Genomic DNA, 27,302 nt, shown 5'->3' with positions numbered 1-27,302 from the left:
AAGGGCAGGGGTCACTGGATAGCTAAAGCCACCTTGGAAAAGAATGAAGTTGGAGGACTCACACTGCCTGATCTTAAAACGTATTACAAAATGAAAATAGGATGGTACTGGCACAGGATAGACATATAGACTACATAGTGGAAAAAATTGAGAACTCAGAAATCATCCCTCACATTAACAGCCAATTATCCCTCACATTTACTTTATCATGAAAGTAAAACGACAATCGACAGAATGGGAGAAAATATTTGGAAACCACATTTATCTGATAAAGGATTAATATCCACTATATATAAAGAAATCCTTCAACTTAACAACAAAAAAGATAACCCAATTTAAAAATGGGCAAAAGACTTGAACAGAGATGTCTCCAAAGATTTACAAATGGCCAGAAAGCACATGAAAAGTTAGTCACCATCATTAGCCATCAGGGAAATGCAAATCAAAATCACAATGAGATACCATTTCACACCCATTAGAATGGCTGCTGTTGGAAAAATGGAAAATAACAAGTTCTGAAGAGGAATCAGAAAAATAATGTAAAATGGGACAGCCTCTGTGGAAGACAGTTTGGCAGTTCCTCAGAAAGCTAAATATAGAAGTACCATATGACCCGCCTTTCATATACCCCAAAGAATTGAAAGCAGGGACTCAAACAGATATTGGCACACTGATGTTCATAGCAGCATTATTCACAATTGCCAAAAGATGGAAGCAACCCAAGTGTCCATCAACCAATGAATTGAATGTATATATACATAATTGTATATACGTTGTATGTATATACAATGGAATATTATTTGGCCCTAAAAAAGAGCGAAGTCCTGACATGTGACAACATGAATGAACTTCAGAGATGTCATGTTGAGTGCAATAAGCCGGACACAAAAGGGCAAATATTGTATAATCTCATTGATTTGAAACAATTAGAATAAGCAAACTCATAGAGTCAGAATCTAGAACATAGGTTACCAGGGGATGGGGTAGGGGTAGGGAATGGGAAGTTAAAGCTTCCTTTTTGGAGTGATGAAAATGTTTTGGTAATGGATGATGGTGATGGTAGCAGAACATTGTGAATGCAATTAATAGCACTGAAATATATATCTGAATATGATTAAAAGGGTAAATGTTAGATTATACATATGGTAACAGGATAAACAATTGAAAAAAAAACCCATGGAACTATACTACACAGTGAACCCTAAGTTAACTGTGGGCTTTATTTATAGTACAGTTGTAAAAATGTGATATCAATTATAACAAGTGATCCACACCAACGGAGGATGGTGGTGATGGTATGGTATATGAGAATCCTGTATTTTATGCATGACTGTTCTGTAAATCCACAAATTCTCTAATGAAAAAAAACAGTAGTGTACAACGCAGTGATCCCTAATATGAACTATGGACTATAGTTAAGAGTACAATGATGATTATGTTGTTTCATCAGTTATAACCAATATATCACACTAATGCAAAGTGTAAATAATAGAGAAAACTGTGAGGGGTGGGGGTATATGGAGACTCTATTTTCTGTATGCTTTTTCTAGTAAAAAAAATTATAGAAAAAATTGCTTTGAGGAAGTATAATAGAGTGGCTAAGACCCTTGATTGTAGAGCCAGAAATCTGGATTTGCATCCAAGCCTGTGACTTGGGCAATTGATGTAAGCCTCATTTCATCAGCTGTAAAATGATGATGGTAGTAGTATCTACTCACGAAGTTATATGGGTTAAATGAGTTGATATGCATAAAGCACTAGAAATAGTGCCTGGCATTCAGGAATTTCTGTATACATTACCTGATCTTTTATAAAAAATCAAGTAATCTTTATCCTTCTGAACTGTTTCCACAGATCTTGGATTTTTCTCACGCTTTACCTTCTACTCTGATTTCCCATGTTGTTAATGTGTATGTGTGTGTGGCACATTAAGATTGCTCTCTGATTAAAAAAAAAAAAAAACAAAAACTTTGGAAAAAAAAAAAAGAATGGTAACTTATGTTGATTGATTTTTTTGGAGATTGAACTGGTTTTGCATTCCTGGGATAAATCATACTTAGGCACTCGGTTGTGGTGTATTATTCTTTTTATATTACTGTATTCAATTTGCATTGTTTTGTTGAGGATTTTGCTTCTGTGTTCATGAGGGATATTACTTGGTAGTTTTCTTGTTCTGTCCTTGTCTGACTTTGGTATCAGGGTAATGGCGAACTCATAACGTGAGTTGGGAAGTGTTTCTCCTCTTCTGTGCTCTAGAAGAAATTGCATAGACTCAATGCTATTTCTTATTTAAATGTTTGGTAAAAATTGCCAGTGAAACCACTTGTGCCTGAAATTTTTTTTTTTTTTTTTTGGAAGATTTTAGACTGTAAATTCACATTCTTTAATAGTTATAAAAGGACTATTCAACATGTCTGTTTCCTGTTAATTTCTCACTGTCTACTTAGAATCAATATATGCCACTTCAAGTGGAATGTAAAAACCTTATCATCTTGAACTGCAACCCAGTATCCTCAATTCTTGAAGACAGTTGTATAACTATATAGCTTACACAGTGTAACCATGCGATTATGAAAACCTTGTCGCTCACACTCCCTTTACCCAGTGTATGGACAGATGAGAAGAAAAATGGATACAGAAAGTAAATGAATGATAGCGGTGAGGAGGGGTATGAGATGACTTGGGTGTTCTTTTTTACTTTTTATTTTTATTTTTATTCTTATTTTTTTGAGTAACGAAAATATTCAAAAATTGTGGTGATGAATGCACAACTATGTGATGATACTGTGAACAACTGATGGTACACTGTGGATGATTTTATGGTACTTGAATATATCTCAATAAAATCGCATTAAAAAAACCCTTATCAACATATACACCCTCCTCTCTTTGTTATACTTGCATTATATATTACATCTATATTCATTGAAAATCCCATCATATAGTGTCATCATTTTTCCTTTCAGCCATCAAACATATTTTAAAGAACTCAGAAGGAGAAGAGTAATTTATTATATTTACCCAAATATTTATACCCATTCTTCCTTCATTCATGATATTCTAAATTTCCTTCTGGCATCATTTCCCCTCTGAGCAAAGAGCAGGTCTGCTGGCCTCAAATTGTTAGTTTTCCTTCATCTTAGAATGTTCTTATTTTACCATTACTCCAAAGGATATTTTTACTGGGCAGAGAATTCTGTCATGATGGTTCTTTTCTTTTAGCACTTTAAAAATGGTATTCTGGCTTCCATGTTTCTGAAGAGATGTCCCCAAAGTCATTTGAATCATTGTACATAATATGCCTTTTTTTTCCTGGTCATTTTTATGATTTTCTTTTACTTTAGTTTTCAGCAATTTATGTGACTCTGTGAGGATTTCTTTGTGTTTATCCAGTTTGGTGATTGCCGAGTTGCCTGAATCTCTAGGTTTAGTCTTTTGCCAGATTTGGGAAGTTTTCAACCGAATTTTCTTCAGATATTTTTTCTATACACATTCTTTATCCTCTTCTTCTGAGACTTTGATGACACAAGTGTTAATCCTTTATTGTCCAACAGGGTCCGGAGTCTCTGTTCTTTTTTTTTTTTTTCCCCCTAACTTATTTCTCACCTTTGGTTTGGGTAATTTTTTTTTATTAAATTCAGTTTTATTGAAATATATTCACATACCATATAATCACCCATGGTGTACAATCAACTGTTCATAGTACAATCAGTAGTCATGCATTCATCACCCCAGTCTATTTTTGAACATTTTCCTTACATCAGAAAGAATCAGAATAAGAATAAAAAATAAAAGTAAAGAAGAACACCCAAATCATCGCTCCCATCCCACCCTATTTTTCTTTTAGTTTTTGTCCCTATTTTTCTACTCATCCATCCATATACTAGATAAAAGGAGTGCGATCCACAAGGTTTTCACAATCACACTGTCACTTGTTTGGGTAATTTTTATTGATCTGTCTTCAGGTTCACTGACTCCTTTGTCATCTGCATTCTGTTATTGAACCCATTCAGTGAGTTTTTTATTTCAGGTATTATATTTTTAGTCATAAAATTTCTTTATGTCTTCTACTTCTTTCTTTCTGTATTTCCTTTTTTTTTTTTATCATTACAGTTTACGTATTTTAGATCCTATAGGAAGTAAATAGTGGAGTTATAAATAAAAAATACAGTAGTATTGGTAGTTTTATTTACCATGTGATCTTTACTGGAAATCTTTATTTCTTCGTGTAGTTTCAGTCAATTGTTTAGTGCCCCTTCCTTTGAGTCTGCTCAACTCCCTTTCGCATTTCTTATAAGACTGATCTACTGGTGATGAAGTCCCTCAGCTTTTGATTATCCGGGAATGTTTTCATCTCCCCCTCATTTTTACCCTTCAGGTGTTTGTGAATTCTCCAAGTCTCTGATGGTTATTGACTTCTATTTGTATTCCATTGTGGTCAGAGAATGTGCTTTGAACAAACTCTTTTTTTTTTTTTTAATTTATTGAGGCTTGTTTTATGTCCCAGCATACGGTCCATTCTGGAGAAAGATCTGTGATCACTAGAGAAGAATGTTTGTCCTGGTGACCTGGGATGTAATGTTCTATATATGTCTGTTAAATTTTTCTCTCTCTCTCTCTCCTTTCTTTGTTTCTCTGTTGTTAGGGCTCCCTTTAGTATCTGAAGTAGGGCAGGTCTTTTATTAGCAAAATCTCTCAGCATTTGTTTGTCTGTGAAAAATTTAAGCTCTCCCTCAAATTTGAAGGAGAGTTTTGTTGGATAAAGTATTCTTGGTTGGAAATTTTTCTCTCTGAGAATTTTAAATATGTCATACCACTGCCTTCTTGCCTCCATGGTGGCTGCTGAGTAGTCACTTCTTAGTCTTATGTTGTTTCCTTTGTATGTGGTGAATTGCTTGTCTCTTGCTGCTTTCAGAACTTGCTCCTTCTCTTCAGTATTTGAGAGTCTGATCAGAATATGTTTTGGAGTGGGTTTATTTGGATTTATTCTATTTGGAGTTCACTGGGCATTTATGCTTTGTGTATTTATGTTGTGTAGAAGGTTTGGGAAGTTTTCCCCAACAATTTCTCTGAATACTCTTTCTAGACCTTTACCCTCCTCTTCCCCTTCTGGGACACCAATGAGTCTTAAATTTGGACGTTTTATTTTATCTGTCATATCCCTGAGATCCATTTTGATTTTTTCAATTTTTTTCCCCATTCTTTTTCTTTCATTTTCCATTCTGTGGTCCTCTAGGAGGCTGAGTCATTGTTCATCTTCCTCTAATCTTGTATTATGAGTATCCAGAGTCTTTTTAATTTGACCAACAGTTTCTTTTATTTCCGTATGATCTTCTATTTTTTTATTTACTCTTGCAATTTCTTCTTTATGCTTTTCTAGGGTCTTCTTTATGTCCTTTATATCCTGTGCCATGTTCTTCTTCATGTCCTTTATATCTTGTGCCATCCTCTCATTGTCTGCCTTTAGTTCTTTGATTAATTGCGCCGATTACTGTGTCTCTTCTGATCTTTCGATTTGGGTGTTTGGGTTTGGGTTCTCCATATTGTCTGGTTTTATCATATGCTTTAAGATTTTCTGTTGTTTTTGGCCTCTTGGCATTTGCTTTACTTGATCTCTAATTTGTCAGACTATAGCTTGGTAGCGTATGCTTTCTCTAACTAACCAGCAGATGACATCCACGAGTCACCTATTCCCCTCAAGTCAGTTCTCCCCAGCTTTGTCTTTGTGGTGTGTGGGGGTCTGATTCTTGTGGGGTCCAATTGGTGCACCAAGTTTGGGTGTGTTGTTGCTGCTGTCTGCCCTGAATGTGGGGCATGTGTCTGGGTGGTTAGGGAAGCAGGGCTGCTTCAATAATCAAACCTCCCACGTGTTCCCAGAGATTTAAGACTGTTGCAAGAACCTAAGCCTTCATTCCAGTCTTGCCACAGATTGTCTCCGCTGCTGACCCACAAGTCCCTGGCAGTGGTGTAGGGTCCCTGGAATTTCCGAGCGGGTTCCCCTTCTCAGCCGTGCTCTTCCAGGACCTCTGCTGAGGGAAGGTTGCGCCATGTCACAAGTGCACGCCTGCCCGCCAGGGAAGCCCTGGGCCACCGGGCCCTGCAGGGGCGCTCCCAGCCTGCTGTAAAGATGGCTGAATGGGACGTGTTAATTTCCCCCTTTTCACACAGCTCCGCCTTCCCAGCTCCGGGACAATTAGCTGTGGGTGTACTAAAGGCCAGTGTCTATGGCTGAAATTGTGGCATGTGCGCGGTGCTGCAGAAAAGACTCCCCGTCACACTGGGTTTCTTGGTGCAGCCCTGGGCTGTGGGTCTGGCCCCAGGCTGGAGTGTCCCCAGGCCGCCAGGGAGATGGCTGCAAGGGGCACGGTTTCTTTCTCCTTTTGGCTCCCCTCTGCTCCCCTGGCCCCGAGACAATCAGCAGTGGGTATGGGAAGGGCTATCCTCCATGCCAGACACCAAGACGTTGGCCCAGCCCGCTCCTGCCCTGCTTCACTGTGCGGTTCTCCCCATCATATCCACAGCCACTCCTGGGTTTTTTTTTTTTTTTTTGGGTTGTTTTTTTAAAGAAGTATATTTTCCGCTTTCTCCACAACCACTTCCGGGTCCCTTGGCTTTCGATTGTTTGGGCGCCAGTTACTCTGAGCAGTGTTCCAAGTGGAGCTAGTGATTTTTGAAGCCCTGTTATAATTGTTCCCACTAATATCAGGATGCCTGACAAAGCAAATGCCTCCACGAAAAAATCTCAAAAGTTAAAAAGAAATCCAAAAAGAAAAATTGATGATGAAGAAATGGAGTTGTCAGAGAAAGAGTGACAGGAGAAACAAAGCATGCTAATCTGAAACAGCTAAAGATAGCATCCAACAAGAGAAAAACCTGGCAACCTCTTTCAAAGAGTAGCAGAGAGTATTTGCAATCTATGATGGAAACAGTAATAATAGCAATTTTAAGTAAAAATTTTAAAGAAAATGAACAAATTCAATATCATCCCAACTGCTTGAACAAAAGATTGCTGCAGCTGTGTGAAATGCTAGAAGTCCCTCCCAAAAAAGCAGAAAGATTTAACTAATGTGTCAAGTCTACTGAAAATGGAAAGGACACAGCACAGAGCTAATGAAGAAGGTCTGGCATTACTGCAGGAAGAAATAGATAAAATAGTGGAGACTACAGAGTCAATGACTGGGAATATTCAAAGCCTCAAAAGTAAACTTCAGGTTCTAACAAGTGAAGTGGATGAAGAGGAGGAGAAGGTAAAAAAGATGTTTCAAATGGATGGTAGTGAGGTACTCTCTCTTCCAGAACTTTCTCAGAACAGTCTCAAAACACCAATACTTCAGAAAGAAATTTTGATGCTAATCCCAAACCAGAATGCTGTTCTGAAGGACTTGGATATTCTTCATAATTCATCCCAGATGAAGGATATGTTCACTTTCATTGAAGAAGCCTACAAGAGACTTGATGCCTCTTAACAAGTTTTTGTATGAGATTGTTTTATATTAATTTAAAGTTTATGAATTTATATAACTGTTACCTTACCGTGATACTTCAGAGGCTGAGGCTTCTGTGGAAATTATTATCCCTTAATAATTACATGCACTTTAAAATTAGCCTGTGCAGATCTGCTATAAGCATCTAGTGTAGTCCTGGAGACTCTGTTTTAGCAACTGGCAAGCCTGGAAAAATCACATTTATTATTTGCTACATCTCTGATTGTTTGCCTGGAACCATGAAATAAGAATCGCCACAGTCCATTAGTTTATAATGGCTGAAGGGAGGTCATTTGTTGCTTAGTGCAGATAAAATATGCTACGAGTTAATATATATAGTCTTTGTGTAGTACCTAGTACCTAGTTTGCTATCATTAATAGCATTTACCTGGTCTCTTGCAGTTTGTGTCTGGTCAACTAAATCTTGAGAAACCCCCAAATGCCTTTACTCTTTTACAGAACTCCCTAGTCTTTTTGGGAAGTAGTTAAGATTTGCCAGGTGCCGTTAACTGTGAAGGTAGCATCAACGTTTTATTTCTTTGGCTGAATAAGTGAATAGATAATGAATATGTATTTTCCACTGTGATAAAAGCATGTTTTTATTTCAGAAAACTATTAAAAAGGAATTCCTAAGCAAGTTTATTCTTAGTGACCCCTTTAAACAAAGACAAAACAAAAAAACCCCTCTTTCTAAACCATTTTTTTCCTCACTGTGGTAAACGTATGTATATATGTGACTAAATTATCACTACTTTATGGAGAAATCATTTCTAACCAACTACAGTCTGTAGCCTGAGTTACTTTTATCTATTTGTGAAATAAAATCATTAAAATTTCATTATTTTTCTGCCTAACCTAGAATATTTTGTCAGTTAATTGAGAAGATTACGTAATTGTCAATACCGTCCAGGCAAAGTTCACTAGAAACACACCTGTAGCTAAAAAGGTGTGTTTTTGTTTAATGCTCATTGCAACAAAAGGTACCAAACGCCATGAGTCGGCTCAGTAGTGTCAAAAGCAATATCCTTTTAGGAAATAATGGCAAAGGGTTTGGGAGAGAAAGTAAGTCTTTGGGAAAGGAAATCTGCAATGTAGCATTAAAAAAAAAAAAAAGCATTGTGAATGGTTTGGACTGCTACATGCCATATAAAGCAACTAAAAGCAAAACTTTACAAAATGTCTTAAAAGTGTAAAACCTTTTACTTAGAAACTTAAAGCTTCATGTTTTTGAAGTGACAGAGCTTAAAATCATTGATTTTTTTCTAAATATTTATCATGATGTTTATAATAGCTTTTGGGAGGGAAATAAAGGTTACAATGAAAAAAAAAAGTAGTCCGTCTCCATACGCCAACCCCCTGTTTCCCCACACTGCAGCGTGGCCGCTGGACTTTCAGCCATCTCACTCACTCGTTTCAGAATGCAGACTCCGTTTCACCAAATGCATGGTCCCTGTGGATTTAGCGGACCTTGTCTGGCTGGTGCATCGCTGGACCTGGTGTTCTGGGTCACTTTCTGGTTTTTATCTTTATTTTTCACAGAGGTGTTTTTTTGCCCTGTCTTACCTGGCTGCCATCTTACGTTCTCCTGTATTTCCTTTTATTGCAAGAGTATTTGCCCTTCTTGAAGCATTTTTATAATAGTTGCTTTAAAAATTGTTAGAATTCCAGCATCTGTGTCATCTCAACATTGATGTCTGTTGAGTCTTTTTTCATGCAAGTTGAGTTTTTCTAGTTTCTTTATATGCCAAATAATTTTGTATTATATTTGGGACATTTTGAATATTATCTTGTGAGCCTCTGGGTCTTGTTTAAATCCTACAGAGAAGGTTCATATTTTGTTTTATTGGCCAGTCATCTTGTTGGGTTCAGGCTGAAAGTTCCTGCCAGCCTTCTGTTTCATATTGTTGCAATGTCAGTTCAGTTTTCAAAGCTTTTGCTGTGCTGCTCTGTTCTGTCCCATGTTTGTGCCACTCTAATCACCAATCTGGGACTTAAGGGATGTTCTATCTATAATTTAATTGTCAGAGTCTGTGTATGTTGTTTAGGTTCATATCCACATGAATGCACTTCACAGGTGAGCCCAGAAATTTATAAACAGCTTTAAGAAGTTGTTTTCCTAAGCTTCTCTCTTTTTGTCATCTCCCAGGTACTTCCTGGTTCTCTTGGGCTTCCCTTTTCCATTCCTCCAGCCAGAAAGCTGGGCTTTATGCACCCCACGTCAGGGCCAAGCAGCAAGAGGAAGAAGAGAGAAATAAAGCAATGGCCATTCACCTCACTCTCTCAGAACCATAGCTCTTCCGATGGAGAGGAAATTTCCCCTTCCTCTGACTTTTAGGATCATGCTGCCACCACAGGATTGTTTGTGGCCTGGGTGTGAGAGAAAAATGGAAAAGTGAAAAAAAAGGAAAAAAGAGAAACTGGATTTTTGCATTCTGAGTGCTAAAAGACCCCTTTCTTGCTCCTCAAGCCAGAAGTAGAGGGTTTCTCCTTGAGCATTCATTGTCTCACTGATGCCCACTCTGGGTTTCAGGTTGTGTTGAGTTCAGGTCAGGGAATATGGAGGAAAAAGAGTGGTACACTCATTGCCACTTTAGTGGAACTTCTGATTCTCTTCTATCCTACCCACCTGCCTCTGTTTACTTTAGTGGCCTCATGTAGCTCCTCCATGCATTCTATCCAGGTTCTATGGTTGAATTCCATGGGAGAGACAGGATGACTGTGCTTACTCAATTTTACCTGGAACCTATCTTGATATATTTTTGGTAACTTTTGTGTATTTTTAAGTTTTGCTTCATTTTAGACAGACTTTTACAAACTTGTACTCAGCCGGAATTCCATACTTAGTTCTTTGGTGGTTGTTCTTTTAATGTTCAAGTCTTGGCAAGCACAGCCAATTCTATAGAAACAAGTTGTTTACTTTGACTCCTAGTACAAAATAAAAGGAGCTTTTGAGTTAGAAGTTCAGAAACTTGCCAGGACCTGTTTGGAAATAAACCCTGAGGATTTGTCATGTCAGTGGTTGGTTGTGCAATGTCGGTGAGATGTACCAGAAGCCAAAAGACCAAAAAACCTGGAAAGGGTAGAAATAGAAAAGGCAGATAATGATTACATATCATTTGTTTTAGATGAAACTATAACTTATTAAAGTCACTTGAATATTGGCCTGCATAGTTCAAGGTTTGGTAACAGCAGCTTTTTTTTTCCTGGAGCCTTTAGACAGTAAAGTTAAACTAGGGATTTATTTTACTACCTGATTTTCTTTAAAAAGTTTTAAAAAGGGATGCTATTTAGTTGTCGTCAGAAGAGGTTTTGAATTCAGGTAACAATAAAAATTTAAGGTAAATAACCAACCTAAATAGGGAAATATTTACAACTATTATTACAGGCAAAGAGTTAATATTTTTATAATGTAAAAGGCACTTACAAATCGTTAAGAAAATTATGAACATCCTGATAGGAAAACAGTCAAAAGACCTAAGCAGAGAAATGATAAAGGAAATAGAGATGACCAATAAATAAATAGATTAATCAGTAGATAGATAGATGTGTGGTATATTACCTCACAAAAAAAGAAATGCATATTAAAATAATGAACTGACATATTTGGCCTATCAACTTGATAAAGATTAATCTGGACTTTTTTGTGAAGTAACTAAACCAATGTATATCAATAATCAGTAATTACAAAAATTGGTACTCTTTAATTCACTAATTTTGCCTTTATGATTTTATCCCAACAAAAGAATTAGAAATGCAGGAAAATATTTGTTTAGCAGGATGTTCGTCCTAGCATTAATTATAATTGTAACAAAATGAAAGGGAAAAAACCCAGAGTCTAACGTTCCATGCGTAAGGGATAGATTAAATTGTTGATTCATCTATAAGTAGAATATTATTATTTAGTCAGTTCAAAATTATGTTTTCAAAAAATATTTGGTGGCATGAGAATGTGTCTGTAATAGAATATTAAATTTTAAAAAGCAGAATGTAAAAACTGTCTACTACTTTATCCTGATTTTGTTAAAAGGTCTTTACACATGCCTGTACATGCAAGTAGAAAACATGCCTGGGAGGAAAACATTAATGTCAACTCTGGCTGTCATTGCCCATTGGGAATTGTTTTCTTATTTTAGTGTTTTTATATTTTCTAATTGTTACACTAAAAGAATATGTTACTTTTATATTTAGAAAAATGCTTTTTTTTTCTTCCAATTTTTAGCTGTGGTACCATATATATAACTGACTTTGCCATTTTAACCAATTTTAAGTTTTCATTCAGTGGCATTAATCGTATTTGCAGTGTTGTGCAGCCACCAGCACCATCCATTGCCAAAGCTTTTCCATCAACCTAGTCAGAGGCCTTGCACTGATTATGCATTTACTCCCTGTTCTCCCTGTCTCCCCTGCTCTCCCTGCCCCTGGTAACTTGTAAACTTTCTGTCTCTGAATTTGCATGTTCTGGTCATTTCATAGAATTGAAATCATATAATATCTGGCCTTTTATGTCTGGCTTACTTCACTCAACCGGGTGTCTTCAAAGGTTCATCCATTTTGTAAACATGTTTTAAACACGTTTTATTTATCCATTCATTTTTTGGTGAACACATGGGTTGTTTCTACCTTTTGGCTATTGTGAAAAATGCTGCTATGAACACTGGTATACAAGTATCTGTTTGAGTCCCTTTTTTCAATTCTTTTGAGTATGTACCTCAATGTGGTATTGCTGGGTCACACAGTAAATTCTGTGTTTAACTTTTTGAGGAACTGCCAAACCGTTTTCCACCGTGGCTGCACCATTTTACATTCCCGCCAACACTTATTTTCCGTTTTGTTTTGTTTTTAAACAATAGCCATCCTAGTTGATGTGTAGAGGTACCATATTGTGGTTTGATTTGCATTTCCCTGATGACCAGTGTTGTTAGCATCTTTTCATGTACTTACTGGGCATTTGCATATCTTCTTTGGAGAAATGTCTATTCAAGTCCTTTGCCCATTTTTTAACTGGGTTATTTTTCTTTTTAAAAAATGCTTAAAAAAACAAGACATCCCCACACTCCTTTCCCAAAAAACCTTTCTTAAGAAAGATAGGAATTTCAACTATTTAATATTAACTCTGGCCCTTAGTTTAGAGTTTAATATGGAATGCCAGTTTACGTCTTCTGCCCTTTAAAGCTTTTGCACTGTGTAATATTTTATATTGTAAACTTGGATTATTTCTAAAGTTGAGACTTGGGAATATGATGGGGTGGGAGACAAGTGAGGAGATTCCTTTCTGCTTAGCTTTATTGTGGGTTTTTTTGTTGTTGTTGTAGTTGATTTGTTTTTGCGGTTGAAACAGAAAAACTCCCTTTAGAAAATTTTATTAAAGGTGAAGTATTTAGGGAGAAATGTGCAGATATCTGCAGTTTACTTTGATATGTATTAAAAACTAAAATGGACTAATGGATGGGGAGAGGGATAGGAATGTTATAAAACAAGTCCAGCAAAATGTGAATGGTAGAATCGAGGTGGTAAATGAGTATTCACTTTAAAATTCACTTTAACCTTTCTGTGTGTTTGAAATTTTTTATAATAAAATGTTGGGGGAATATTTTTTTGAAAGAACACCAGAAATTAAATTTGTTTTATTTGGATAGTTAAGTTAATTTGTAATATTTAAATACAATAACACCTTCCATGTAAAGCCATTCTGTTGAACTTCTCCCAAATTGTAGCATGTTTTAAAGAGAGAATTTTTAAGAAACCGTTTCTTTCAAAGGAATTAGCAATCACTGATTTTAAAGATCTTGTGTGATCAAAACAGAGCCACAGAGAAAATCAACAGACTGTCTAAGCATGACTAGATTTTGATAGTTCAGAACTTGATTTTTACAACAGCTGGATCTGGTGAAAGGGGTGGGTGATAAAAAGTCAAGACAAGCAATGCTCTTGATTTTGAGGTTTTCTATTCTCTTTTCCTCAAGATTTGACTTGGTCTGTTCTGGTTAAAGGATATGCCGGTTTGGAGAAGTTATAGGTTAAGCAGCACCTTCTGTATTAAACAGTAGAGTCCATTGAAAGATTAAAGCAAGTAATGAATGTATCTGCCTACAAATAATTTCACTTTTGGTTAGAAATTACTTGACAATTTATCATGCTACTTCATTCTGTTTTTAAAACCCCCAGATTTACTGGGTTGTATAATTTTTCCCTAACCATAGATATTATATAAAATTACCATTTATGTAGTACTGTGTGAATTCTACATAATGATGGATTGACTTATAAGTGTTTCAGAAAGTTGCAATATTAATACTTAGTAATGAACCATGTAAAATAAACACAGAAAGCATTGCAATATTTATTGAAACTTCAGATTTTGAATATTCTTTTGTCAGGTTTAAGTTTTAGAAAGCCTGTTTTCTCTGTTCAGTTTATACCCAGTTCACTTAATTGAATATTTGATTTAAAATTGTTTTAATTACTTATTTTAGAAATACTACAAAATTCCTCCATTGAAAATAATCCTGCTTTAAAGTTTAGAAGTTTTAACTGCTATTTTAATAAACTGGCTTGCAGTCTGGTAGGTCTACGACCCCATAGCACAACAGGTTTATAGAGATGTATATAGAATAATTGTCCTTTGGTTTTTTTCCTTTGTGTGAAGCCTTTTGTAACAGATTAACAATCAACTGCATAAATATTAATATTTTAAAAGAGAGAGTTAAGTTGTATTTTGGTAATTCACAATATCATGCAAAGAAAAACTCAGCAAGTAAGACAAGAATTAAATGATTTGAGAAGAAAACTTACACTATTTACAGTGGATGTGGTTTTAATACAAATACTGCCCTAAAATGTCTCTGGTAATGTACAAAAATGTATATACTACATAAGTAGTTGTAAGAGGTAGGAAAAACACAAAATCATGGTGACACTTCCATCCAGTTAAGTGCACTAAATGAAGAGTTAAGTCCCATATTAACTTTTCAGTTTGGTTTGCAATGAGAAAGAGTGGAAATCTGTATTATGTTTTGCTTATAGAATTACAAAGACAGATTGAGGAAGTGTTGAGCTTTACTTTGCTTTCTCATAGTAGATGCAAAAAGTAGGAATGAGATGAAGGTGAAAAGGGGCCACTGAAAGGTGAATTTGATAGCTCAACATTTAAGCATGATTACATATTCAGATAGCTTTTTTTGCTTCCTGTAAATGTATGCATTGTGTGTGTAGCAATAGATGTAAGTTTACACTTTGAAAGCAAATCTTGTTTCAATGTTTTATTACACAAACCTTCCTAATTTAGTGGTGACACTTAACCTTGGTTGTACAAGTGTACATTTGTAAACCTTCATGCTGTAAATGGAATTTATTTTATCTCTTTGGAAAACATTTGCATTTTAGTGTACATTTATGTCCCTGCCGTCTTTGACCTGGCATATAGTGTTGTATAATGTAAATTGATTTCTCCAAATTGAGAGTGATTTTTTAAAAATTTTTTATCTTTATATGGTTTCAGAGGTATGAACCAGCTTTCTTTTTATTGTGAGAAACATTTTGTTTTATAACATAGTTGTTGACTGTTAATATTGACAAGCTAGGATTTTGGATCGCTTTCAATTGAAATCATGGTATTATGCATAATAGAAAGTATTGGACTGAGATTTTTTGGTTACCATGGAGGCCAATGCTTTTTCCATCTTGTTAAATGTGATGTGACGTTTTTCTTTGTACGGAAGAGTACTGTATTTTTGAATAGCCTACTCCCAAGTAAGAGCAAATCTGTATGATAACACTTTTTTCTCTGGACATAAGACATTATAACAGTAACATATGATGTACTTTTACAAGTGGCCTTATGTACATTTCCCAACAATTTTTTTAAGGCAAAAATGTGACCATATGTGTATAATTAAAATCGTTTTTAATCCTTAAAAAAAAAAAAAAGTTTAACTGTTGATTGTGTTAATAATTTGGTATTTTAGAATACATTCTTTTCTTTTCAAAATTTCACATTTCTAAAGAAACAAGGGTTTAGTGTATGTCTTAATGAGGTTTCTATTTTATATTATGAGTAACTCCACACCATAGAGTTCCATATATGTATGTTCCATAAAGTCATTTGTGTTCTGCCATTTGAAAAGCATAACATTTACAGATATAATGTACTGTTTTGAAGTAAGAAATTTGCATTTTTTAAGCGTGGGATCTTTTAATTATATTGATACTCGTTCTTTTCTAGGTTATCCATGCCTGGCTTATTATTTCATCTCTGTTGTTGCTGTTCTTTTTCTCATTCATTTATTTAGGGTAAGTGGTAAAATATTTAGTCTTGTTTTTCAGAAATGAGCTCTGTTTGGGCCCTGTAATTGTCACTTAAAGTCATGTACTTTGTTAATGAATTACTCTTAAAACTATAATTGTTTCCAAATATGGGCCATACTTGGTAGATAAGACGTTATTGATAGGGAATTCTTTTGTTGATCCTTGTTTATAATAAATAGAACTGAATGAACTCAGTAATCCTTCATAGTAGTAATCTATGAATCTGAATGTTGTGAAAGGATTTTGGAAGTGTACTAATTGATTTTCATTCTTTTAAACTGTTTTATCAGTGGATTTTTTTCCCAAATGAAGCTATATATAAAATATGCACATATAAAATAGAAAAAACTGGAGGTGATCCATTGAAGAGAGTAGAGAAGCTCAGAGATTTGTCAACCTGGCTTCTCTCTCAGCCCCCTATACAGTGGTAAACCATTACACTAGCTCTTATATTATGAACAGAGACAGTAAAACTAATAAATAGATTGATGAGTTAATTCTTTGGAGGTGGGGAGGAATAACTACAAATTAAAGAAACAAATGTGAGCATCTATATGAAATGGCTGATTTTCTAGAAAAAAATAGTTACTAGAACTGACCACTGAAGACAGGAAATCTATAAACAGAGCAAAGAAGAAATACAGAAAGTTGTTGAAGAGGTTCCACCTCACCTCCTCCAATAATAACACCAGTCCCAAAATTTCACATGGAAAGTCTGCTAAACCTTTAAGGAATGGATAGCTCTAATAATATTTAAACTGTTCCAGAACACAGAAAAACTTCAGATTCACGCTATGAAGCCAGCATAACATTAATACCAAAACTCCATATTAATTTTTGAGAAAAAGACTATAGACCAGTCCTACTTATTAAAGAATAACTAATATATTAGCAAATAGAATTCAGCAGCACATTAAAAGAATAATACATTATTACCAAATGGAGTTTGTTTGCAGACTGGAAGAATGGTTCAATATTAGGAAATTTCAATATAATTCACTGTATAAGGTGATCTCTATAGATGCTAAAAGGTATTTAATAAATTTCGACACCTGTTCTTGACAAAATGCCTTATTAAACAAATAAATAGTTACTTCTTTAACAATATAAAATGTATGAATCTCATACATTTTATATTGTTATATATATATATATATATATATATATAAATCTTCCTTACAGGGAAACTGTAAAAAGCATTCCTAAAAATAAATAAATAAATAAATAAATAAATAAATAAATAAATAAATAAATAAATAAATAAAATTTTTAAAAAAAGCATTTGTACTCAGGTCAGGAAAACAGTGGGGCTCTCTTTTATCACCACGGTTGTTTAGCATTGTTCTAGAGGTACTAGAGAACACAAACTAGAAAAAGAAAGGAAGAAGTTAAATTACCAATATTTAGAGATAAAATGATTCTTCAGTTGGTTTTATAACTAACCAAAAAAATATAAGAATCACTAAATTTGGTAAAGCAATTGAATGTAAAATTAATAAACAAATCAGCAGCCTTCACATGAACAACTCAGCCCCTGTATGCAGTGGTAAACCATTGTACTAGCTCTTATATTATGAGGATTAAACAAGAATTGTGCAAGATGCATATTAAGAGATTTTTAAATGCTACTGAAGAACTTCAGAAGATTTAAACAAATGGGAAGTTATACCAGATTTTGTAGAGACTTAATGACATAAAGGTGTCAATCCTCTCTTAAGTTTATTTTAGAATTTAACATAAGCCCAACAAAATGCAAATAGGATTTATTTTTAATCTAGATAAGATTTTTTAATTTTTAATTTTAATTTTTAATCTAGATAAGATGATCCTAGTGTTTATTTGGAAAAATAAATAAGCTAGGGAACATGGGAGAATTCTGAAAAGGAAGAAAAATGAAAGGGATATTACTCCTACCTGATATGAAATTATAAAGTTACAATAATTAAAATAGTGTGGCACCTGCACCATGAATAGATGAGCAGTGGAAAAGGTTAAAAAGTCTACACGAATGTTCAAATACATAAAAAAATTTAGTTTATGACAACGGTTGTATAGCATCAATAGGCCATAGATGGTGTTCCGGTTTGCTAATGCTGCTGTTATGCAAAATACCAGAAGTTGATTGGCTTTTATAAAGTGGGTTTATTTGGTTACAAAGTTACAATCTGAAGGCCATGAAGTGTCTAAGGTAAGGCATCAAAAATCAGGTACTTTCACTGAAGGATGGCCTTTGTTGTCTGGAAAACCTCTGTTAGCTCAGAAGGCATGTGGCTGGCGTCTGCTTGCTCCCAGGTGGCCTTTCTAAAGACGGCATTTTCCAAAATGTCAGTGTCAGCTTCCAACAGCCATCTTCAAAATGTATCTCTCAGCTGTAGCTCCTCTTCAGAATGTCACTCTCAGTTGCTCTCCAAAATGTCACTCACAGCTGCACTGAGCCTCTTCTGTTTGTCAGCTCATTTATATGGCTCCAGTGATTTAATTCAGACCCACCCTGGATGGGTGGGGTAACACCTCCATGGAAATTATCTAATCAAAGTCATCACCCACAGTTGGGTGGGTCATATCTCCATGGAAACATCCAACCAAAAGGTCACACCCTAATCAAAAAGATAATCAATCTGCCCCCACAAGATTGCATCAAAGGTAATGGCATTTTGGGGGCCATAATACATCCAAACCGGCGCAGATGGGTTATTTAATAATTGGTGTTGGGACAGTTGGGTAGTTATTTAGGGAAAATGCTTGGATTCCTTCCTTACACTTACACCAGGATTAGTTTCAAATAGATTAAAAATTTAAATAGGAAAGTGAAACCATAAAAGAACTAGAGAAAACCATAGGGAGGGAGGAGTGGTTTTTAAGTAAAATGTTTGGATTTTTATATATAATAAAATATGTATATGTACAGACTCATCTCTGGAAAGATGCACAGGAAATAAGTAGTGATTTCCTCTAGAGAGGGGAACTGTGGGACAGGGTGGGTGAGGGAAACTTACTTTTCACAGTATGTATTATGAATTTTATATCTTATGTATTACCTATTCAAGGATTACTATTTTTTTTTTTTTAATTTTTTGAGCATTACAATGCTGAATACAAATAGCTAGATGGTCCAGAATTGAGCATTTACTTTATCTTGGAATTTCAAAAGCAGAGGGCAGGATCAGCTTCCTCAATAATCCTGTAACCCAGAGTTTATGCTTAAATAAATAAATGCCTTCATTCTCTTCATTTACCCAAGGCATTTTTAATAATTACAATCTTTCTCTTTTTTTAAGATATTTTTTCCAAAGTTAAGCTAGTGTTTTTCTTCATTATAAAAGACAATGAATGCTCATTGTAAAAAAAAAAAAAAATTTTTTTTATAGGATTTAAAGAAAAAAGTAAAAGAATCACCTGAGTCCCATCTCCTAAAGATAAGTAGTATCATCCGTTCAGGAATTAACCTGTCAGTCTTTTGCTCTCCCTCCTCACACACTATTTCACATAAGTGAGATCATTTCTTTTTTCAGGCAGCAATGTGTCATGGTTATATTCCATGGTAGTGTATTTGTGTGAGTGTGTATAAATGACTGTGCTGCAGTTCATTGTATGGAAATAATATCATCTATGTACTAGATAATGATATTTATTGGTGCATGTTTAACTTTTTCCAACTATACATATTTTAAACTAGGCCTTCCCAAAGTATAGTATAGAGAGTTAGATGATAGGTGTGGTCTTTTAAAAATTTTTAATAATCTCATACTTATTTTTACAGTTGGGGCATGTGATACTGGTTTCCCAGAATGATACAGTTTCCTGTTAAAATAAGCTTAACTTTAGGAAAAAAGTGAATTAGTTTAAAGAAAAGTGTTAAATAATAGTACAGTTGCTATTTGATATGGTAGAAATGTGAAGGTGGGATATGAATATCTAATGTTTGGGAGCCATAGTTTAAACAATGCTTTGATGATTACTATACATAAAGTTTTTAAAATCTCTGTTTAATTTTTGCAGGGAAGTGTTTAAAACCTATAACGTTGCCATAGACTATATTACTGTTGCACTCCTGATCTGGAATTTTGGTGTGGTGGGAATGATTGCCATTCACTGGAAAGGTCCTCTTCGACTCCAGCAAGCATATCTTATTATGATCAGTGCCCTCATGGCCCTCGTATTTATCAAGTATCTCCCTGAATGGACTGCATGGCTCATCTTGGCTGTGATTTCAGTATATGGTAAAACCCGAGACTGATAAGTTGTTCATCACAGAAATGCCTTACTGGTGTGTTTTCCTTCCTCTTTTAGTTTTCTTGACTCAGGGAAAATGATAATAGTTAAATCCCATAGCTATTCAGTAAATAAATAGTTAGCTGTGGAATCTTTTTCATATAAAGATTTCAAAAAAAGTTTGGTTAATTTCTTTAAAAATGTTTTATTAATGTCTCCAGTTTAACACAATCGTGGGTCAGTGGAAGGAGCCATGGATGACTTCTAAGAAGACAAGATGCAAATCCCATCTCTACCACTTAAAGTCTTAATGACCTTAGAACGTGCTTCAGTTTCCTCTTGGGTAAAATAGGAACAATGCTGCTCATAGTTGTAAGAATTCAGTGAATTGAATATATGCTGAAAAGCACATTAATTGCTCAATAAATTTTTAAAATCAAAATTAAGTAACAAGTTTTATAGGGCAGCTTGGGCTGAATTATTCTTTTAAAAATAAAATGTATTTGGATAAAGTTCAGATTCTTTAACAGCTAGTGTGGCATAGTTGTTATGCCACAGAACGTATCCCAGACATGAATAACCGAGGCAGCTGTACAGATACATACTCTGTGGCCTGTGTATTATAATAAGACACTGGTGACCTGTGATGGGAAACCTTGTCATCCCCATTTGACTGATGAAGAAAAAGTCTGTGGAAATAGAATTGAACTGGTTCTGTTCTCATAGTTGAGAAGTCAGACCTAGAGCTAGAAATCATAAACTCTATATGCCTGACTTTCATAGTGATCTTTTATATGACTTGGAAAGGACTCATCTAGTATTGTATAGCTGTGGTGAAGAATACCACTTCTGGAGGCAGATTGCCCAGGTTCAACTCCACACTCTTCTCCTATCACTGATTGTGACTGTGTGCCAACAGACAAGTCATTCAACCTCTAAGTCTCAGTTATAGTGAAGATTAAATTAAATAGTGCATATGAAACACCTAGATTAATCAATAAATGTTAGCTGTTATTATTTTTTAAATACAGTCCTGTGAAGTGAGCAAAATGGTTATCATCACTATTTTGTTACTCAGAAATTTGAGGTTTATGGAGGCAAATGATTTGCCCAAGTGTATACTATTTGATCTGGATCTGAGTCCCAAATCCAATATTCTTTCCACTACACCACACTACTTCTACCATCAACCCTCTTTTTCTTCCACTCATGATATAAATTATTATCTCTGCAGAGCTTTGAGTTCCTTTAAAATGAGAGGCTTTTGTATCCAACAATTAGAGTAACGATCTTCAATTCTGTTTTTACAAGGTCTCAAGATATTTTGATTTGTCACAAAGGTTGTTCTGAAATTCCCAAAACAAAATTATTTTTAATTCAGTTTAACTGTTTTTAAAATAAGGAGTTTATCATTTAGCAGTTCCGTAAGAGGGAGTGTGTCATAAAACCAAAACGGTGGCAGGTTGTGGCAGCTTCAAACAAGCTGAAAATCTTATGATTTCAGAACAAGGCAAACTTCCCTCTTCCAAAAAAATTGAACTGGAAGCTCTGAATAGAGATTTCTTTGGATATGTGAGTGTGTGTGTTTTATTACTGTGTTATCATATTATTATAGAAAGATACATGACTACTTGGAGGCATGAGTTTTTTAAATTAAATGCCTATGTATGACAGTAGTGTCAACACAGCTGTCAAGTCTTCCTTTACAGTTTTAGTTATACTTGCTTCATATTTTTAAATGTTTGAAATTATTTTCCATGTTTCTATACTCTGAATTTTCATGAATGAGAAAATATAAGAAGAATTTCAGTCAATGGAAAGAGATGCTGGTAGAATCAGCAGTAAGAATAATTTAGTCATATTGCTTCCTCTCTGAGTTGCTGGTTTTTATAAATAAGTAAACATGGCATTATTTACCACTTTTCAGCACCACATGTGATCTAAGACCTGAATATCTGTGAGATGCTTTTATTTGACAGAAGAACTAAAGAAAACCTAAGCTTTCTTATGCAGACCTATAAGCTAACTTATTTCATTTGAATTTACTGCCCTCTTATATCAAGCATCCTTAAGTAGTAGTTATATTGTTTTTAAAAAGAAGGAACTAATCTCTTCTATACTGCTCTTTGAAATTCAGTCAAATTCCTTCTTATTAAATTCCTCTCAAAGTAAAGCTTCCATTTATAGCTCATAAGTATGATTTGTTTAGAAATGGTTTTTTCCTATTTCTGCTTGTTGTAGATTGGCAGTAGCTCTAAAAAGCTGTCTTGTCATTTTTTCTGCCTCTTACCTTCAAACTGGGAAGACTTGTTGATACACAGTAGACAAACCCCACATGAATTTTCGCACATCTATTACTGTGTGATTTTGTTTATTTTATTTAAGTTGTTTTTTTCCCCACAGGTTACCTACCATTTATTTCTTATTCATTCAACATCTTTTTATGTAAAAAAGCATTAAACCTTGTCCCTTGCTTAATTTCTCCCTAACTTTCCCATTTACAAGTTTAGCCAATATATTTTATTGGATGTCTTTTCTCTTTTTTCTTTGTAGATTTAGTGGCAGTCTTGTGTCCAAAAGGTCCACTTCGTATGCTGGTTGAAACAGCTCAGGAAAGAAATGAAACTCTGTTTCCAGCTCTTATTTACTCCTGTAAGTTTTTCAGAATGATGGCAAATTAGTAATCACCTCAGAATTTACAGGAACTCCAATACATGTACTTATGGTCACTATCATGGTAATTTCTCTCATTGTAAATGCATAGCATTAATGGAGGTCCTGCAGACCTCTTTGTTTCCTGCAAGCTATTGTCTTCAACTTGACATTGGTTCAAGAAGTTTTCAGTATGGGTGGAACGAGAAAATATTTAGAGATTGGGGACCCAGTATTCCCATTTAAAATCTTGTTAGTCAAGACTTAATATGCCCTTGTTATATTTATATATTGCAGGTGGCTCTTACACAAACTTAAAAGAAAGAGTTGTGCTGGTCCTTCAGAATGTGTTTGTCTTCTCCTGTTTCAGAGTCATACTCTTCCTAATCATTCAGTAAATATTTATTGAACATCAGTTGACTTAATCTACTTCCACAGGGCACTGTAGAGGATACTTTGTAAGCTCATTTGCTTACAATTTAGAAATGAGATAAAAACAAGTAGATAAACAATATCCAGAACAGAAAGTTACTAGTTTCATAAAAGAAACAATAAAAAACTGCAAAGAGAGTTAAAAAAAGGGAGACATCAAATCTAGGAGGAGAATTAAGGAAGGATTCATGGAAGAGACAACATTTGGATTGAACCTTTAAGAATGAGGATTTCAGCAAGTACAGGTGAGAGTCGATTCCAAAAGTGGGCTCATCATGAAGAGTGACTTGGAGACATAAAGTCTGAGGCGTCTTTAGCAATTTCAAGTGTTCAGTTTGACTGGAAAATGGAATACAAAATGGGGAGAGTATTAGGAGATGAGTTTGGAAGACACTTGAGAGCAAGATGGAGGACAGTTTTTAGTGACTGATTTAGATGTCTGTATTCTATTCAGTGGTCATTGGGGAACCGTAGAATGTTCTTGAGCAGAAAAGTAATGTGACCAGGGCTGTTTAGCAATGTGTAAGATGAATCAGAGGAGGTGGGGACCTAGATGATGGGCGACGTAACAGAGGATATTGCTGTAATCTTTAGAAAATAATGAAGGTCTGAGTTATGGTATTGGCAGTAGCAGTCAAGGGGAAGGAGTTGATAAAAGGTTTCAGAGGTAGAATCAGTAGTTCTTAGCAACTGATGAGAGAAGTTTTAAGCCTGAAGGAAGGGTGAAGAAGAGATATTTTTCTCATTTGAGGGATCTGTTTACTATTAAATGTATATCTGTGGCCCATTTCTCAATAGTTTAGTTGGCAGCACCTGTGGGCCATCCACATAGAAATTTCCAGCAGGAGTTTAGAAATCAAGTACTAGTGCTTGTGAAAAGGTTGGAATTAGAGATGCATAGTTGAAGAATGTTGTCATGGAAGTGATAGTTCAAGCTGTGAGGATTGTATGAGTGATCTAAATAAGAGAAGTATGCTACAGCCGCTGTTATGCAAAATACCACAAATGGATTGATTTTTATAAAGGGGATTTATTAGGTTACAAATTTATGGTTCTAAAGCCATAAAAGTGTCCAAATTAAGGCATCAACAAGAGGATACCTTCACTGAAGAAAGGCCGATGGCATCCAGAACACCTCTGTCACTGGGAAGGCACATGGCTGGCATCTGTTGGTCCTTTGCTCTCTGGTTCTGGTTTCAAAATGGCTTTCTCCCAAATGTCTCTGGGCTTCTGTCTCTCTTAGCTTCTCTCTCTTAGCTCCTGTGCATCCTTGCTTGTTCTTCCAGGGCATTTCTCTCTAAGCATCTGGGCATCCTCTCTTAGCTTCTCTGGGGCAAACTCTGGGCTTCATCTCTTAGCTTGGCATCTCCAAACATCTTTCTATCTGCATCTCCAAACATGTGGGTCTATGTCAGTTCTTAGCATTTCTCCTGGGGGCAAACTCTGGATTACATATCTTAGCGTCTCTCCAAAATGTCTCTCTTAACTTCTCTGGGCTCCTCTCCATGACCTCTCTTAAAGCACTCCAGTAAACTAATCAAGACCCACCTTGAGTGGGTAGGGTCACATCTCCATGGGAATAATCTAATCAAAGGTCCTACCCACAGTTAGATGGGTCACACCTCCATGGAAAATACTTAATCACAAAATCCCACCCACAATAGGCCTGTACCCACAAGATTGCATTAAAGAAGATGGCTTTTTATGGGGTACATAACAGATTCAAACCAGAATAAGAAGAAAAGAAAATACCACAGGTAGAAGTTTGGCAACTACTGTGTTTAGAGAGTGAGAAAATGGAGAGGAAAAAGTGAAGGAAACTTTTTAAAAATCGGAAAATTGGGAAAGCCAGCAGTTTTCACTGAGCAGAAGCCATATTCCAAAGGGAGGAAAATGTATGTGTGTGTGTGTGTATTTTGCTATTTTTTTCTTGTTAGTACCTGAAGTTATTGCGTAGTCTTCTCTTATATAGATATTCAGTAAAGGATGTCCTTTACTGAAGGACATTTAGGTCATTTCCATTTCTTTTCAGTGACAAATGAAGCTTGCAAAAAAAGATACATGAATTCATGAATATTTTAACATATATATCTAACTGTGGAATTGCTAAGTCAAAGGATATGTATGTTTAAATTTTGATAGGTATTGCTAAATTGCCTCCTAAAAAGGCTATACCAGTTTACATTCCCTTCAGTAGTGTGAAGGTGCCAATTTCCTTACACCTTCACTATAACTTGTTTCTTTGTGTGTGGAGCTAATAAGTAAAAATAACATCTTGTTTCATTTTGCATTTCTTGGCTTATTAGTGGCTATTAGTGATTAATGAACATTTTCCCATGTTTTTCTTAGTTATTTGTATTTCTTGTGACTTGCTTTTTCTAATATTCTTTTCCATGATTTTAAAATTAATTTTTATTCAAGTAATACATGAAAACATTAGCCTTTAAAAATGAAAAATTACAGATAAAGCTAAATTTTGCTGTAATCACATTCCAGTATTAGTCCCTTACCAAGCGATTACCCGTTACCAGTTTGATGTAGATCCTTATAAGCTTTTTTCATTCTTTTGACTGTATTTTCTTGGCTTTTTGGAAAAGCAGAGTTTCAAGCAGTTGGAATGTCAAATGCTGCAGGGAAGTCAAAGATAATAAAGATTACACAAACCAGATAAGATTTGGTACCTAATACATCATTAGTGACATTCAGGAGAGTGATTACAGTAGAATGATAGGCTAGAAGCCATATTCCAAAGGGAGAAAAATGTGTTTGTGTGTGTGTGTGTGTGTGTGTGTGTGTGCGCGTGCGTTTTGCTGTTGGTGCTGGCAATGAAAGTGATGGGGTAGACAAGGAATAGGTGGTGAGCAAGGAGAGGTATAGTAAATATCACCAACTACTTCAAAGATTCCTGATCCACAGACAGAGCAGATGGTGACTGGAGAGGAGAGTAGGTTTAAGAAAAGATGTATACAGAAGAAGGAAGATTTATTCATGTTTCTAAGGCTGAGGTGAAAGAAAAATAGAGAAAAGCTTTGAAGAGATCAGCAAGAGGGAATAATTAATGGAGCAAGATCATTGATAAGGTAGAGGAGTTAGGTGTAGCAGAATTTTAAAGTTCTCACATCGACTCTTAACTAAAATGTGATAGAGATGGATGGGTGGATTGTAGGTAGGTAGGTAGATAGATGTGTATGTTTATAGATATAGATATATATTGATGATATATGTACTGTTGTGGAAGGGACATAGAAAAGCCAATTGACTATCCCCTTTATGTTATTCCTTTTAACTATTTTTTCTCATTCCTTGTATGTAACATAGTTTAGCATTATTGAAAATCTCCTAAGTAAGACATAATATGAAGAAAACTTATTCTGTGCCCTTTTAGAATTATAATCATTAGCTGAGGCTTTTGTGAATCCCATTTCATCCTCAAATTTAATTTGAATAATTGATTTTCATCAATGAGTTCATACTATTTGAGGATATTCAGCTGGTCCACCTAATGTTTTGGTGGAACCTTGCTTGCCTGAAAAGTTTTCCTCTGGTTATTTTTCAGGACTGTAGATGATGATGAACAATTTTGCTATAGCTCTAGTAAAAGTTCAGTTTCTGAATATTTTCTTACATGTCCAAACCAAATGGAACCTTTTTTGTTTTTAATTTGCATTTACCTAGGATTATTAAGGATTCTTAAGGCAGCATGAAGAAGTTTGGTGATTTGTGTAGAGAAATAATGGCCTATTACCTATGTGTTTTCCTTTTGTGTTTCCAGTGCTTATCTGGACTTTTGTCTTTTTCAACAGCAACAATGGTGTGGTTGGTGAATATGGCAGAAGGAGACCCAGAAGCCCAGAGAAGAGTGTCCAGAAAGTCAAATTATAGTACACAAAGTAGGTGTTTTTATTTGATAATTTCCTGTTTTTTTCAGAGTCATTGTGATCTTACTGGCTAACAATGGGCCAAGAAGCACCAATTTAAACTCCTTTTTTGGTCATGAACTCCTTTGAGAATCTTCTGTAAGTGGTGGTAATACCCAGTAAATACACAGATAAATATGTAGAGAGCTGGGAAGATGGCAGATTAGGAAAGACACAACAAAATTTTCCTCCGTGAAAAACACTAGATAAGGGTCAGAAGGCACTCCAGAACAGCAGTTCCAGGGTTCCACTGGCTAGGCGTGGACTTCTATACCCATAGTGAGTATGTACTTGGAGAAGC

At 35.2% G+C, this 27,302-nt stretch overlaps 1 protein-coding gene and 1 pseudogene across 6 annotated transcripts in view; both read left to right on the top strand.

Annotated features, from left to right (window-relative positions):
- The window catches only part of PSEN1 (presenilin 1), a 105,908-nt gene that overhangs the window by 48,624 nt on the left and 29,982 nt on the right, over positions 1 to 27,302 (top strand). For all 6 annotated transcript variants that reach the window (XM_037832361.1, XM_037832359.1, XM_037832360.1 and 3 more), the window contains 4 exons: positions 15,706 to 15,773; positions 19,788 to 20,008; positions 22,554 to 22,652; positions 26,888 to 26,974. In XM_037832361.1, coding sequence (XP_037688289.1) covers positions 15,706 to 15,773; positions 19,788 to 20,008; positions 22,554 to 22,652; positions 26,888 to 26,974 — 475 coding nt within the window. The remainder of the gene's footprint in view (positions 1 to 15,705; positions 15,774 to 19,787; positions 20,009 to 22,553; positions 22,653 to 26,887; positions 26,975 to 27,302) is intronic.
- LOC119531276 lies at positions 6,550 to 11,525 on the top strand (annotated as a pseudogene).

The sequence above is a fragment of the Choloepus didactylus genome, chromosome 4 (genome assembly GCF_015220235.1).
Source record: "Choloepus didactylus isolate mChoDid1 chromosome 4, mChoDid1.pri, whole genome shotgun sequence".
In the NCBI taxonomy this organism is placed as follows: domain Eukaryota; kingdom Metazoa; phylum Chordata; class Mammalia; order Pilosa; family Megalonychidae; genus Choloepus; species Choloepus didactylus.
The sequence above is the reverse complement of the archived record's forward strand: the minus strand, read 5'-3'. Positions and strand labels throughout refer to the sequence as shown.